This window comes from Molossus molossus, unplaced genomic scaffold, assembly GCF_014108415.1.
Source record: "Molossus molossus isolate mMolMol1 unplaced genomic scaffold, mMolMol1.p scaffold_m16_p_10, whole genome shotgun sequence".
Lineage (NCBI taxonomy): Eukaryota > Metazoa > Chordata > Mammalia > Chiroptera > Molossidae > Molossus > Molossus molossus.
In genome coordinates this window covers 103,532,250-103,548,523 of record NW_023425345.1, presented here as the reverse complement: position 1 = coordinate 103,548,523, position 16,274 = coordinate 103,532,250, and the positions used below count along the sequence as shown (strand labels likewise).

At 42.6% G+C, this 16,274-nt stretch overlaps 1 protein-coding gene across 1 annotated transcript in view; it reads left to right on the top strand.

The window, feature by feature from the left end:
• The first annotated feature begins 1,990 nt into the window (after window positions 1-1,990).
• The window catches only part of CRYL1 (crystallin lambda 1), a 149,011-nt gene continuing 134,727 nt past the window's right edge, over window positions 1,991-16,274 (top strand). Inside the window, exons 1-2 of the mRNA XM_036251127.1 lie at window positions 1,991-2,105; window positions 12,993-13,100. Coding sequence (XP_036107020.1) covers window positions 2,065-2,105; window positions 12,993-13,100 — 149 coding nt within the window. The 5' untranslated portion in view covers window positions 1,991-2,064. The remainder of the gene's footprint in view (window positions 2,106-12,992; window positions 13,101-16,274) is intronic.

Below are 16,274 nucleotides of genomic sequence, written 5' to 3'. Positions count from 1 at the left end.
GTACATATATTTAAAATTTTGATTTTCCAAGCACTGTCAGGTGGGGCAGGAAGGAAGAGGGGTCTGAGAGTTTCACCTTATTGCAAACTAACAAGTTAATGTGTCACAGTTTTGTAGAAGTTGACAGAAGACATGAAACTCCTGAATTAGAGATAAACAACCTTATTACTCACAGCAATAGCATTAGCCAGAGTGTCTGCAAATGTATAGACACCAGGTTTTGAAGCCCCCCAATTCCCACAGGGTTACATGGAGGGCCAGATGGCCCTGGCATTTGCAGTGGGCCAAGGACCAGCACTTTTTTTCCTTTTTTTTTAATCCTTACCTGAGGACATTTTTCCCATATTTTGTTCAGATAGAGTGGGAGGGAGGGAGGGAGGGAGAGAGAGAGAGAGAGAAGGAAAGAGAGAGAGAGAGAGAGAGAGAAACATCAACGTGAAAGGGACACATCGAGTGGCTGCCACTCGCACGACCAACCAGGACCGGGGACAAACTGCAACCGAGGTATGTGCCCTCAGCAGGAACCGAACCTGCGTCTCTCTGGAGCTCAGGCCGACGCTCTAACTGCTGAGCCAAACTGGCCAGGGCAGGACCAGCACTTTTTAAAGCAAAGAGCCAACACTGTAGTGAGCAGCAAACAAGCCAGTCCCCTACCACCCAAGAAGTGAGTAGTTATAATCACTCTGTGGGTACCTTGACTTCTTTAGCTGCCTGTGTGGATAGCTACAGAAACCGTTCAGTATCAGTAGATGGATAAACCTTGGCATCTGACACTCAGCAGGAATGTGCAGGGATGCCCAGGGCTCATGGGGACAGCACTTCCAACAACATACTGTACTATTTCTCTCCAGAAAGCCTGTGGCAGTTTAGGCCCGCCTTCAGTTGTGTAGGAAACAGTCTTGGTTGCCAATATGGGAATATCATCAATCTCTGAAATTTTAGCCAACTTGATGGGTGAAGGATGGCTTATGTCGTGTTATGTACTTTTCATTTCTCTTTTCTTGAGTCGAGCACCTTTTCAAACGTTTATTGATAATTTGAGAAATAGTTCTTCAAAGCTTAGCCTTCCCTCTGACATCCCTCTTTCCATGTTCCTGACTGGGGGAAACAAATAAAGGAAAAACTCCATTTGTCATGAGTCTACTGGTATTGGACCTGTTTTCTGCTTGAGTAATAATCATCTTGAACGGGATGACGGTGGCACTTCCCCATAGTGTGTGCTGTGTGGACACAAACTGCTGTCATGTGATGTGTAATGCCCTTTCTCTTTAGTCTGTTTATTCCTGTGCTCCAAAAGGCATTAGGCAGGGTGACATGTCCTTCGAAGGAGGAAGTATGGTTCACACAGCACCCACAGCTCACAACCTCTTAGCTCACTGTAGTGGAATCAAACCAGTCTCCAGTTTCACAGGTTCATGCACCTGGGGCTTTCCCTTCTGCTGTCCCAACGTTCCATCCGTGGGAAAGGTGACAGGTGCCTTTGTAAAAGCATCGTCAAAGCAAACTCAGCAGTTTAAAGCCCTTAGATTAAAGCCTGAGCTGGGGTGTACTGAGGAGCTACTGATACCTTTAAACGGGAAATCCCCGTGATAGTTTTCTTGGGTCCTTTGATGGTCAAGCCCTGGGCCAACCTGGAGGTGCCCCCTCCCTTGCACACTGATTTTAGGGTGCAGGGTGGAAAACTAAAAAATAAACAATGAATTACTAAACTTCGCGTATCTGGTCCCCGCACTTCCCACCGGCATTCCCTCCAGTGGGCTTTGGGGGGCCAGCTCCGCCCGTGCCCCTACATACCCAGTGTCCGCCCACCGAGTGGCCGCCGGATAGTAGAGGCTCGGTCCGCGGCCGCAACCTTTAAGGGCCCAGGCGTCGCGTCAGCCCCCTGGCCCTTCCCGAGCCGATCCCCAGCCAATCCAAAGACGATATGGCCAGCTCGATTCCGAGCGCAGCCAATGGGCGCGGACCACGACCCGCCCCCCCGCGCGGGGTTCTGTGCAGCGCGGCGCCGGGACCCTGAGCCTGCCACTCGCGGCCGCAGTCCCTCCCGGCCAGTCCGGCTCCAACATGGCGACCTCGGCAGCCGGCCCGGTGCTCATCGTTGGCAGGTAAGCGACGTACGCGGTGAGGGGGGGCGGGGCGGCCGGGGCACCCTGTAGGTTCTCTCCGCGCAGACGCAGTGGCGGGCAGAAAGCTGACGGGGCAGGCTGTGTGCAAACACGGTTTAGGGGACTCGACGGGTGATGCCAGCGCGCCACGGTGGACGTGCCAGTTGTTCCTTGTGGGCAACATGAAGTGTGTCTGCAGCACTGAGTTGTTAACCATAACTGTTTATGGAAGAGAAAACCTACATTAAGTACCTTAGGCACTCAAGGTCAAAGCCTGTAAAGGACCGAAATAGGGCGAGACCAGCAGGGAGTGTGCGATGCCTGAGGGGCGTGGAGCGCGTTCCGGTCCCCACGGTGTCGTCGGGGTGGGAACAGGTACTTGGCGAACACACCTGGCATGCCTAATACTTGGGGGAATGCGCTCTTTCCGGAGGGGAACGCTGGAGCCCAGTTTGCTAAGGTGTGTCAGTCTAACAGCCTAAATTCCATACAATTGTTCTGGTTGTACTCCCACCCCCTTTTAAATTTCCTGCAGTTTTTATTAAAAAAGTAATTTGTGCCCTGGCCGGTTTGGCTCAGCGGTTAGAGCGCCCGCCTGCGGTCCGGAGAGACCCGGGTTCGGTTCCCGCTAAGGGCATGTACCTTGGTTGCAGTTTGTCCCCGGCCCTGGTTGGTCGTGCGGGTGGCAGCCACTCGATGTGTCCCTTTCACGTCGATGTTTCCCTCTCTCTCTCTCCCTCCCACTCTGTCTGTACAAAAAATGGAAAAATGTCCTCGGGTGAGGATAAAAAAAAAAAAAAAAAAAGTAATTTGTGTGTACCTTAGCATTAGTAAGCTCTCATAGCACTTTATCCACATGTTGATACCTGCTATTGATAGTTAGAAGCACCTTTTTTGGGGGTGGCTTTGTGACCCTTTATGCCACTAAAGTGTTGGCCTACCTTACCCACCACCCACCATCCGCCCTCAGTTTTACAGTCCATTGAAGGAAGGAGTCAGAATGCATTTTGTCAGCTTTCTTTTGCTCACAGAGCAGTGGCATTAACTGTGCCCTTGTCCTTTCCAGACACATGGGGGTGGGGTGTGCCTAAGAAAGGGAAAAAAAAAGTGTTGTGTGTGTGTGTGTATGTATATGTATACACGTGCACTTTGCACCAGGTGTGGTGACTCTGCTTGCCTTGCATTTTTGATGCCAAGGGCTGGAGTGTTGTTTGTTTCCCACTGTGCCTTGGAGTGGTGTTTTGTCTGCACCTAATCCAGGAGGAAAGTGTACAGTCTCTAGTATGAGCAGGGACTGGCGAGTCAGTTTATTTCTGATTACTTGAGGGAGGGTGACAACGAATTAGATGGGGGATGGCAAATTATAATGACCACAAGCCATAGCACAGGATAGAAATTCCTGTTTATCTCCACACCCTCAGCACCTCAGCAGACACCCACCTCTGCTTCTGAAATAGCACTGCTTTTGTGCCCTACATCTTTTTCTCTCCCCTTTCCTCTCTTCCCCCTTCTTTCTCTTCTCTTCTCTTTCTTTTTGTTACAGATGCTTCTCATTTTCCCCCCATTGATACCTTCCTCCCCTTCCCCCCACACCATCCCCAGCTTTGTTGTCTATGTTCATTGGTCATGCATGTAAGCTCTGTGGTTTATCTCTCCCCCCCCAACCCCCCCTCCTCTGAGGCTTGTCAGTCTGTACTCCACCTCTATGTCTCTGGGTTAATTTTGCTTATCAGTTTGTTTAGTTCACTATATTCCACAAATAAGTGAGATCATGTAATATTTGTCTTTCTCTGCTTGGCTTGTTTCGCTCAGCATAATACTCTCCAGGTCCTTCCATTGCCATCTTAAAGGATAAGAGATCTTTCTTTCTTACAGCTGCATAGTATTCCATTGTGTACATATACCACAGCTTTTTTATCTACTCATCTACTGATGGACACCTGGGTTGTTTCCAGATCTTAGCTATTGTACATAGTGCTGCTATGAACATAGGGGTACATATATTCTTTCTGATGGGTGTTTGAGGCTTCTTAGGGTATATTCCTAGAAGTGGGATCACTGGGTCAAATGGCAGTTCAATTTTTAACTTTTTGAGGTAACACCATATTGTTTTCCATAGTGGCTGCACCAGTCTGCATTCCCACCAGCAGTGTACTAGAGTTCCTTTTTCTCCACACCCTCGCCAACACTTGTTTGATGATTTGTTGATGGTGGCCATTCTGACAGGTGTGAGGTGATACCTCATTGTTGTTTTAATTTGCATCTCTCTGATGATTAGTGACGTTGAGCATTTCTTCATATGTCTGTTGACCATTTGTTTGTCGTTTTTGGACGGGTGTCTATGTAGGTCCTCTGCCCATTTTTAAATTGGGTTGTCTTTCTTTTGTTGAGTTGTATGAGCACTCTATATATTTTGGAAATTAACCCCTTATCTGATGCATCATTGGTGATTATGGTTTCCCATATAGTGGAATCCATTTCCGTTTTGATGGTTGTTTCTTTTGCTGTGCAGAAGCTTTTTAGTTTGATGTAGTCCCATGTGTTCATTTTTTCCTTTGTTTCTTTTGCCTTAGGTGTTATATCAGTGAAAATTCTGCTGCATAGGATGTCTAACATCTTGTTGCCTGCATTTTCTTCTAGAATTTTTATGGATTCACGAGTTACATTTAAGTCTTTTATCCATTTTGAGTTTATGGTGTAAGTTGGTCTTCTAGCTTCATTTTTTTTTTTTTTTTTTGTAAGTAGCTGTCTAATTTTCCCAACACCATTTATAGAAGAGACTGTCTTGACTTTATGCTCTTGCCACCTTTGTCAAATATTAATTGAGCATATTGTCTTGGGTCAATTTATGAGTTCTCTATTCTGTTTTATTGATCTATCTGCCTATTCTTGTGCCAGTACCAGGCTGTTTTGATTACAGTGGCTTTGTAGTATAACCTGAAATCTGGTAATGTGATCCCTCCTACTTTGTTCTTCTTTTTCAAGATTGCTGTGGCTCTTCTGGGTCTTTTTTGGTTCCATATAAACTTTTGGAGTGTTTGTTCTAGTTCTGTGAAGTATGTCGGTGGTATTTTGGTGGGGATTGCATTGAATCTGTAGATTGCTTTAGGTAGTATGGACATTTTAATGATGTTAATTCTTCCAAGCCTTGAACAAGGTATGTGCTTCCACTTTTTTTATATCTTCCTCTATTTCTTTTTTCAATGACCTGTAGTTTTCTGTGAAGAGATCCTTTACTTCTTTGGTTAAGTTTATTCCTAGGTATCTTAATTTTTTTGCTGATGGTAAATGGGATTTTTTTTTTTTTTTGGTAAGTGCCTCTAGCTGCTAGGGCCCAGCGGGAACTGAACCCAGGACTCTGGTCCACAGGCCAATGCTCCAACCGCTGAGCCAAACTGGTCAGGGCTGGGATTGTTTTTTGTTTTTTTTTTTTAGTTTCTCTTTCTGTGATTTCATTATTGTTGTATAAGAATGCCATTGAGCCCTGGCTCGTTTGGCTCAGTGGTTGAGCATTGGCCTGCGGACCAGAGAGTCTTGGGTGTGGCTCCCGCTAGGGGCACATACCACAGGAAAAAAAAAGAATGCAATCTATTTTTTTATGTTAATTTTGTATCATACTACTTTGCCAAATTCGTTTATGAAATCTAGTAGATTTTTGATGGAGTTTTTAGGATTTTCTATGTACAATATCATGTCATCTTCTAATAATGACAGTTTTACTTCCTCCTTTTCAACCGAAGTACGTGCCCTTATCAGGAACCGAACCCAGGTCTCTCTGGACTGCAGGCCGGCGTTCTAACCGCTGAGCCAAACTGGCCAGGGCTCTGTAGATATCTATTAAATCCATTTGATTTAGTATGTCATTTAGAGTCTTTATTTCCTTGCTCATTTTTTGTCTTGAGGACCTAGCCAGTGATGTCAGTGGGGTGTTGAAGTCCCCTGCTATGAATGTATGATTGTTTTACTGTTGATATCTCCTTTGAAGACCTCTAGAAGTATTTTAATGTATTTTGGTGCTCCTATATTGGGTGCATATATGTTTACCAAGGTTATATCTTCCTGTTGGATAGATCCTTTCCATATTATATAGTGGCCTTCTTTGTCTTTAGTTATGGCCTTCATTTTGAAGTCTATTTTATTGGATACGAATATTGCTATCTCAGCTCTTTTTTCCTTTTTATTTGCTTGGAAGATTTTTTCCCATCCCTTCACTTTCATCCTATGTGAGTCTTTTGTTGTGAGGTGAGTCTTTTGTAAACAACATATATATGAGTCTATGAGTCATGCTTTCTTATCCAATCAGCTACTCTGTGTCTTTTGATTGGAGTATTTAATGCATTTACATTTAAGGTTATTATTAATAAGTACTTATTTATTGCCATTTTTGTTTATTGTGGTTATATTTTTCTTTCTGTTTCTTCTACTAATTACAGCAGTCCTTTTAACATTTCCTGCAGTGCTGGTTTGGTGCTAATATATTACCTTAGCTTTTTTTTTTTTTTTGTCTGGGAAGCTCTTTATTTCACCTTATGTTTTGAATGAAAGTCTTGCTGCATAGAGTAGTCTTGGATTGAGATCCTTGTTTTTCATTACCTTGATTACTTCATGCCATTCCTTTCTGGCCTATAGTGTTTCTGTTGAGAAGGCAGCTGATAGCCTAATGGGGGTTCCTTTGTAGGTAACCTGTTGCTTATCACTTTCTGCCTTTAGGATTCTCTCTTTGTCTTTAGTTTTTGGCATTTTAATTATTATGTGTCTTGGTGTGGGCATGTTTGGGTTCTTCTTACTTGGGGCTCTCTGTGCTTCTTGAACTTGTATGCCTTTTTCCTTCACCAAGTTAGGGAAGTCTTCTGTCACTATTTCTTCAAATATATTCTCTAACCTTTGCTTATTTTTTTCTTCTTCTGGAACTCCTATGATGCAGATATTGTTCTGTTTCATATTGTGTCACAGTTCTCTTAAGTTGTCTTCTTGTTTTTTAATTGTTTTTTTTCTTTTTAGTTCTCTGATTGGGTGATTGTTTCTACTCTGTTTTCTTATTCACTGATGCTATTCTTGGCTTCCTCTACTTTGCTCGTTATTCCAATGTGTTCTTTATTTCTGCTATGTCATTCTTCATTTCTGCTTAGTGGTTTTTCATTTCCAATTGGTTGATTTTCAATGTTTCTATATCTTTCCTCATGCTGTTGAGCTTCCTCATTATCATCACTCTGAACTCTACCTCTGATAACTTGCTTAACTGCATTTCATTTATCTCTTCTTTGGTAGAGTTCTATTGGACTTTCATTTGGGGTTTGTTTTTTTGTTTCACCATTTTTGCTGTCTCCATGAGTTTTGGAGCCTGCCAAATTTTCTTATGGGTGTTGGTGTTCTGCTGGTTGTGACTCCCTCTACTAGGTTTGGATGAGCATGGGAGGACCCACGTTAAACACCACTGTCAAGTTTTACTTTTCTGTGTAGATTTGCAAGCCCAGGAAAGGTTTAGTTATCCTTTAGCTTTTTGCCTGGAGGCTATTAGTCTCAGTTACTTTATGAGCCTTGGGTTGTAGCCCTCAACTGAATGAAAAACTTCCTCAGGTGTTCAGGTAAGAGGATTTCCAGGGGATAGGGCAGGTGCTTGCTGGCTGTTAATGAGCCCCAATTTGCATTTCTCTGGCTTGGCTGGGTGGTGTTAAATTCCTGCGGGATGATGCCCTGCCGGTTTGGCTCAGTGGTTGGATCGTTGGCGTTGGCCTGTGGTCCAGAGAGACCCAGGTTCGGTTCCTGCTGAGGGCATGTACCTTGGTTGCAGTTTGTTCCCGGCCCTGTTTGGGTCGTGTGGGTGGCAACCACTCAATGTGTCCCTTTCACATTGATGTTTCTCTCTCTCTCCTTCCCACTCTATCTGAAAAAAAAAAAAAAAGGAAAACTGTCCTCGGGTCAGGATAAAAGAAAATAATTTCTGAGGGATGGGATTTTGCTTCTCCTCAGGATTCTGGGAAGGGGCTCTTTGAGTAATATGCCTACTGTCCTGTGAGAGAGTAATTCAGCATAAAACTCCCATTGCCCTCCCAGCTCTCCAAGCTCCTGAGTCTCCACACAGTTCCAGTCTAATCCTCTCTCCCTCTGCCAGAGCCTAAAGTGAGTTCCTGATGCTAATTTAGTACTCTGTCCCTCTGCACTGTGGAGCCAGCTTGTGATTTTAACCCGGAGGTAGCCGCTCACAGGTAAAACAGCTGCTGTTCATGGGCTTCCAGCCTGCTCCAGAGATTTTATTTTAAAAAAACTGATGTGCAGTGTGAAGGGTCTATTAAGATGTTTTATATCAAGCAGTACATCTTTGAACTAGTATCGTTTTTTTGTTGTTTTTTTTTTCTATTCCAAAATTTTACTTTGCGGTGACTGTATTCATTTTTTTTTTAATTTAAATTTAAATTTTTTAAAATCTTTAGTGTTGAATGTATTACAGATGTTCCTCATTCCCCCCTTTGACCCCCATCTCCCCACTCCCACCCCCTCCAGCCTTTCCCCACACTATTGTCTGTGTCCATTGGTTATGCATATAAGTTTTTTGGTTTATTGCTTCCCACCCTCCAACCCCTTTCCTTCTGAGGTTTGTCAGTCTATCAACCAATTTGTACTTCTTAATCCCTTCACTTTTTCATCCATTCCCCCAAACCCCCTCCCATCTGGCAACCAACAAAATGTGCTCTGTATCTATGAGAATGTTTCTGTTCTGCCTGTTCATTTTGTCTGTAGATTCCATTGTCGATAGATATGTATGCATTGCCATTTTGTTTGTTCATATATTTTATCTTTTTCTTCAAAAAGACCCTTCATCATTTCATATAATAATGGTTTGGTGGTGATGAACTCCTTTAACATTTTCTTGTCTGGGAAACTCTTTATATGGAAACTCATTATTTCTAAATGACAGCTTTGCAAGATAGAGTAATCTTGGTTGTAGGTTTTTGCTTTTCATCACTCTGAATATTTCTTGCCACTCCCTTCTGGCCTGAAAGTTTCTTTTGAGAAATCAGCTGACAGCCTAATGGGAACTCCCTTGTAGGTAACTAACTGCTTTTTTCTTCCTCCTTTTAAGATTCTCTTTGTCTTGAACCTTTTGCATTTTGATGATGATGTGTCTTGGTGTGGGCCTCTTGGAGTTCATCTTGTTTGGGACTCTCTGTGCTTTCTGGACTTGTATGTCTGTTTCCTTCACCAAGTTAGGAAAGTTTTCTGCCATTATTGTTTCAAACAGGTTTTCAATTTCTTATTCTCTCTCTTCTCCTTCTGGCACCCCTAAGATGCGAATGTTGGCACGCTTGAAGTTGTCCCAGAGGCTCCTTACACTATCCTCATTTTTTTGGATTTTTTTTTCTGTTCTGATTGGGCATTTTTTGCTTCCTTATATTCAAAATCGATTGTTTGCTTCGTGGATTTACGTACTCTACTATTGAATCTGTGTAAATTATTCTTTATTTCATTTAATGCCTCCTTCATTTCTGACTGTGCATTCATCATTTCTGATTGGCCCTTTTTTATGCTCTTGAGGCCCTCACTAAGTTCATTGAGCATCCTTATAAGTAGTATTTTGAACTCAGCATCTGTTAGGTTGCTTTTCTCCATTTTGCTTAGTTCTTTTATTGGGGTTTTGTTCTGTTCTTTCATTTGGGATCTGTTTCTTTGTCTCCTCATTTTGGCTGCCTCTCTGTGTTTGTTTCTGTGTATTACTTAATGAGCGGTATGGGGCTAGCTGAGACCAGATGCTGCTCGTTTGAAAGAATTTAGGAAAACCTGAAGCAGGATCCAAGACAGGCCAATCCTATGGTTAAGCAACTGGCAACAGCTTGGGTGGGCCTGAAAGTTGGATGAGGCGGGGCCTCAGGGAATCACCAGGGCGGGGCTACCAGTGTGAGCCAGGTTGCTGGAGACCCAGATATGGTGACTGTTTGCTGCCCCAGGGAAAGGCTCACCAAGGGAACAAAGGCCTTTGACAGCACATCTTTCCCGGAGAAAGCCCCCTCTCCAGCACTCACTCCAGTGCCAAACAGCTCTGTTCTTCCCTGTATGTCTCTGGAACCTCTCAAGCTGCCTCCCCTCCAAGCTTAGAGGGAGTGAGTCTTATAAGTCCATTTGTGGGCCCTTTAAGGAGCTGCCTGGGGCTCTAGCCGCCTTAGCCTCCCTGAGCCTCAGTTCCCACTGGTTTTTCCAGCCAGAAGTTATGGGGACTTCTCTTCCTGGCACTGGAACCCTGAGCGGGGCGTCTAGTGTGGGACGGGGATCCCTCCCTCCTCAGGAGGACCTTCCCAGCCGAGGTATCCTCCTAATTTTTATCCACCACACGTGGGTGTGGGACTAGCCTATCTGCCTTCGCCCCTCCTACCAGTTTTGATGTGGCTGCTGCTTTAATTCCCTAGTTGTAGGACTTCCATTCAGCTTGATTTCAGGTCGTTTTGAATGATGGTTGTTCTGTAGTTTTGTTGTAACTTTGATGTGGTTGTGGGAGGACGCGATACCGCGTTTACCTACACCACCATCTTGACCGGAAGTCCTGTATTCATTCTCTGTAGGAAACTTACTGAGGCATGATATTTTCAAAGTGCTATTGTTGCTAATTTTTGCATTTAAATGCACAAGTACAGATGTATATATGGAGACACACAGAGTTAGACCGTAGGGTGTTCCTGTTACTTGAGTCATCTCACACACTAAATTTGTTCATCCTAGGAAATATTTAATAGCTTTTATTGGCAAATTTTCCATAGCCTACTTAGATCAAGAGTGTAGGAACAGTTTTACTTCAACTTTTGCCAAGTAAATAAGTAACTGTAGAATGGAAAGATTTTAAAAAGTATCTGGGGTGGATTTATTCAAAGCTAAATGCCATTGATAAAATTATAACTGAACCAACTTTTCTCTCTTGCTGCTTTGCTACTGTGTAGCAATACATTTTTTTGAATTTAGGATCTTTAAAACATGTTAGAATAGTTAGAATGGTATGGACCCATTATATGATCCCCAGGTATCTAGGAGTTTAGAAAAAGTTAATAAGATGTTACAGGCTCTAAGGACAGGAAACCAATGGCATTTGGGCCTGACGTAAATTAGTAATGAGGACAAGAAAGCCCAGCAGAAACCAAGACCATGAACTTTCCTTCTGGGCCTATGTAGTCTGTGCAATCTCTGTACCTCTCTGTACCTTAGTCAGCTCTTTACATTCCTTTTCCTGTCCATGCTCACTTCTCTCCCCCTCCTTCACTTCTTTTTTTTGCACATTCTTCCATCCCCAACCAACCCCAACGTAATAATCTTTCGACTCTAGTTCCTGTTACCGATTTACAGTTTCCATGTTTTGGGCCCGATTTTCAGGAGAGGAAATCTGATTGGCTCAGTTCCTCTATGCAGGCCAGGCTATACATATCACTGGGTGCTGATAAGCCAGTTTATTGGCTGCTTCAGGTCATGTGTTTATTTCACATCAATCATCAACAACTGAGGATGTGGATAGGGGCAAAAGGTCTGAGCTGGTGGGAGAGCACATCCACAACACAAGGCCAGTGTAGAGCAAAATGATTTTATTGCTTGTGCCTGGGTGCAGGTGGGCTGAACCCAAAGAGGGGACAGTCTTGAATAACAGTTGAGGTGTAGGTTATATACTCTACTTCTAGCTTCTGGCAGTTCCTGCTGACGTACTCTGCCTGGCCCATTGTCCACTATGCAGTTGGACTGGTCTGGTATCACATCCTGCATCTGCTGGGTGATTGATTCATTGTTTTGAGGATAATCCGATAATCTGTACTCAACAGAAGGCTGAGCAAAGGTCATGCAAGCAATGCATTTTTCACAGTTTCTACCTTTTGCAAACTTTTACCTTTACCCTTTGAAACCTTACTAACCCTTTCAGGGGGGAGCTTGGGAGTAAGGGTTGCTAGTGGGTTTCCAGGAGTTGGTTCTGCTCTTGGTAGGTCCTATAGGGGAATGTGGGCAATACAGGCCATGAAGCCCACTGCAGGAAAAATAAATCAACTTTGTCTTTAATGCCTGTATATGACTATAACTATTTTCTCCCCAACTTTTTATTATGAAAATTCTCAAACACACACAAAAGTTGAAAATATAGAAAAATAATACCCACATACCCACCTGTATTCAACAATTGTTAAACATTTGTTATATTTGTTTTATCTGTGAACAGTTTACTAACTAACTCTGAATATTAGATGGTTAGTTTTTAATTTTATTTTTTTGTTATACCTGAGAATATTTTTCCATTGATTTTTAGATAGAGTGGAAGAGAGGGAGGAAGACAGAGAGAGAGAGAGAGAGATCATTGTGGACATCAATCAGTTGCCTCCTGCATGACCCCGACCTGGGCCAGGGATTGAACCTGCAACCCAGACATGTACTCTTGACTGGGAATGGAACCCGTGACTCTTTGGTCCGAGGACTGGTGCTCTAACTGCTGAGCCAAACTGGCCAGGGCTTAGTTTTGAATTTTTTGGAAATATAAATTCTACTATGAATAAATATCTTTGTGTTTGCCCATATGAACCTAAAATAAATTCTAGAAGTAAACTTTTTAGATCAAATATTGCAAGCATGTCCACAACACCTTGCTGCCTTCCTAGTCTGACTGTTTCAGAGTGTGTGCGCATGTTAACGACCTGCCTGGTGGTGCTCCCTGGACAAAATTGATGTTGGGCTCGAGGTGAGGATTCCGGAGCTCCTGTGTGGGAACAGGTAACATTTATAATCAGTACACATATCAAAGTGTGTAATTTTAAGATATTAAATCTTTTAAGAATAGGATGTTTTATAATTTAAAAGATGTATTCTGGGTAGGAATAAAAAACTGTTCAATTACTAAGTTAACTGGGAACCTCTCTTGATTTCCTCTGCCTTTAGTGGCCTCATTGGGCGAAGCTGGGCTATGTTGTTTGCCAGTGGAGGCTTCAGGGTGAAACTGTACGATATTGAGCAACAGCAGATAACAGACGCTCTGGAAATCATCAGGTAAGTCAGCTGGCACCTCTGGGAGGAACAATGACTGTTGCTCTCAGTGGGTCTTATTTATCATACTCTCAAGGCATTCAACATCTGTGACCTTACTCTTTCACTTCATAGCTGTTACAGTGCCATTGAGCTGGTAAAGACCCAGAGTAGTAGAGCCCTCAACTAAGAAGAGGCTCAAATTGTGAGAAAACGACCCCTAGGGTTGTAAAGATGTGTGATGTGAGTAGGGGAGCTGAACATTGATCTCAGGCTTCCAGCCTGAATGAGTTTGTAAACTCTTGCTGTGTTCCACAGGGCTGCAGGCTGGGTATCCTGGCTTGTCTCTGGGCTGGCGAGCTGGTTTTCACCATGTGAGAGCCACAGCTGCGTGGGCATTATATCTTAAGAACAGAGGTCCTGAGGTTTGTGTTGACCTAGTGATCTAATGACAGCAGGACCCAGATTAACAGTGGTAATTGTAGTACTTAAAAGTGTGTGAATAGATGAGCTTACCAGATGCTGAGGGGTGATTTTAGGCATAACCACAGGGGGCAGAAGAAGAATAGGAGTCAAAGGAAAATGGATGAGGTCAGAAACAAAAGATCCAAGCTCATGCAATGTGCCAGAAGGCAAGGCACCCAGATTCCCACCCACCTGAGATGATGGTTGCTGAACACAATTTGACCATCTCAGATGTTGTTTTGTTCAGGTGATTATTATCCTTCTTTGGAGCTGTCCATGAATGTGTAACTTGAATTTGCATTTTTGTGTGACAGAAATAGTCTTTTTCATTTACTTTCTTAAAACACTAATATACAGGGTATGATGTAAGGCTATAGGCATTAAAATAATTATATACTTGAGTCTAATTCTGTTGTGTAACAGATTAAGAACCTGAAATCCAGAGAAGTCAAATTGCTTGTTACATATAGTGATATGTAGCCAATATCAAGATAGAATGTCAGTCTAAAAAACAAATAAAAACCAAAAAATGAAACGACCACCATATAGCTACCCCCCCCTTCACTGCCAATGCTTTATTCTGTACTGCTATGGAAGGAAGAATTGACATAAATACCTACTACATTCTTGGCATATGCTACTCACTAAGGATACACAAAGAACAAGACAGATACAGTCCTTTCCACCATGGAGTTTATAGTCTAGTAATCTTACATATTCTCATAGTAAACCTTATGAAGCAGATATTATTGCCATTATATTATGAGAAAAGTTATGTCTATGAACAGTCAGTAACCTGCTCACAGACCCAGTAAGACATAAGATTCTAGCCCTCATCTGTGTACATGGTAAGGGTGGGTCTGAGCTCTTCAGCATCCATCTATTATATTTTATAGAGATCCTGCAAATACTACTTTTAATATAATATCTGATATATGCCACCAAAGAGATCAGTTATGCAAGCTTATGAAGAATATAATGAAATGAACATTAATAACCCTACTCTCCAACCTGAGATCTAGAACATTATTAATACCCTGTGTGTGCCTTGTGGGTTTGATCACCCTGCCTTCCCACCAGAAGCAACTAATATCCTTTATTTTATATTTACTATTACCTTGCCTAAAAAATAGTTTTATCATAAATATGTATCCCCAAACAATATATGGTTTAATTTTGCTCATTTTTGTGCTTTATAAAAATGTTTTTGAGATTTATTTATGTTATTGCTTGTAGCTATAGTATATCTGTTTTCATTGCTATATAATATTATACTGTGTGACTTTGCTATAATTTATTTTTCTTTTAGCCTTTTGATGAACATTAGAGCTATTTCTAGTTTGGGGCATATGTTCCCCCAGTGCATAAGCACAAGAGTGTCTATGGGGTACATACCGAAGAGTGAGATGGCTGGGCCTATTTTTACTCCTGGGATTATGATTACATATATATTGAACCAACTAATTAATATCTTTTAACCTCTCTCTCTTTTTGTCTTTGTCTTATCTTGACTCTCTTTTTTCCTTTTTGTTGAATTTATTGGGGTGACCCTGATTAACAAAATTATACAGGTTTCAGGTGTACAGTTCCACAACACATCATCTGTACACTGTTTTAACTTCTCTTTTATATTTTTTTCTCCTTATCACTTTAGAATGTATTCTGGTTATACTTTTTAGATCTTTCTTCTAGTTCACTAATTCTAGTTTTAGCTGTGTCTAATCTGCTGTTTTAGGCATCTACTAAGTTTATTTCAATAATTAAAATTTCATTTTAAAAGTTCTATTTGATTCTTTTTCGAATATACCTGTTCATTTTGAATAGTTTCTCATTGTTTACTCATTCTTTGTGGTTCCACTTTTTGGTACTTTTTTTTTTTTTTTTTTATCCTCACCCGAGGACATTTTTCCATTTTTTGTTCAGGTAGAGTGGGAGGGAGAGAGAGGAACAGAGAGAGAGAAACATCGATGTGAAAGGAACACATCGAGTGGCTGCCACCCGCACAACCAACCAGGGCCGGGGACAAACTGCAACCGAGGTACATGCCCTTAGCGGGAACCGAACCCGGGTCTCTCCGGACCGCAGGCGGACGCTCTAACCGCTGAGCCAAACCGGCCAGGGCGTGGTTCCACTTTTTAAATGTTTGAGTATTTAATATGCATTGGTTTATATTATGTACCAATACCTGAGGTTGTCTTAGATCAGGATCCTCAGAATCAGGTCCTGAAATGAGGGTTCCTGAGACAGTGATTGATTAAGGAAGTGCTCCCAGGAGAAGCCAGTGTGGGAGTCAGGGAGCAGGATAAGGAAGACAAAGAAGCCAACCAAAGGCAGGATTTCAGAAATTCCAGGCTCATCAATATTCCAGGAGAGTTCTGGAGCAAGAAGTACTCTGTAAAGTCTGTTATCCCTGAAGGCAAGAGAGTTTAGCTTTTGCCCTGGCCGGTTTAGCTCAGCGGTTAGAACATTGGCCTGTGGTCTGGAGAGACCCGGGTTCAGTTCCCGCTAAGGGCACACACCTCGGTTCCATTTTGTCGCCGGCCCTGATTGGGTCGTGTGGGTGGTGACCACTCACACGTGTCCCTTTCACGTCAATGTTTCTCTCTCTCTCTCTCACTCTCTCTCTCCCCCTCCCACTCTATCTGAACAAAATATCAAAAAATGTCCTTGGGTGAGGACTGAAGAAAAAAAAGAGAGTTTAGCTTTTGTTTTTTTCATTTGTTTGTTTGTTTT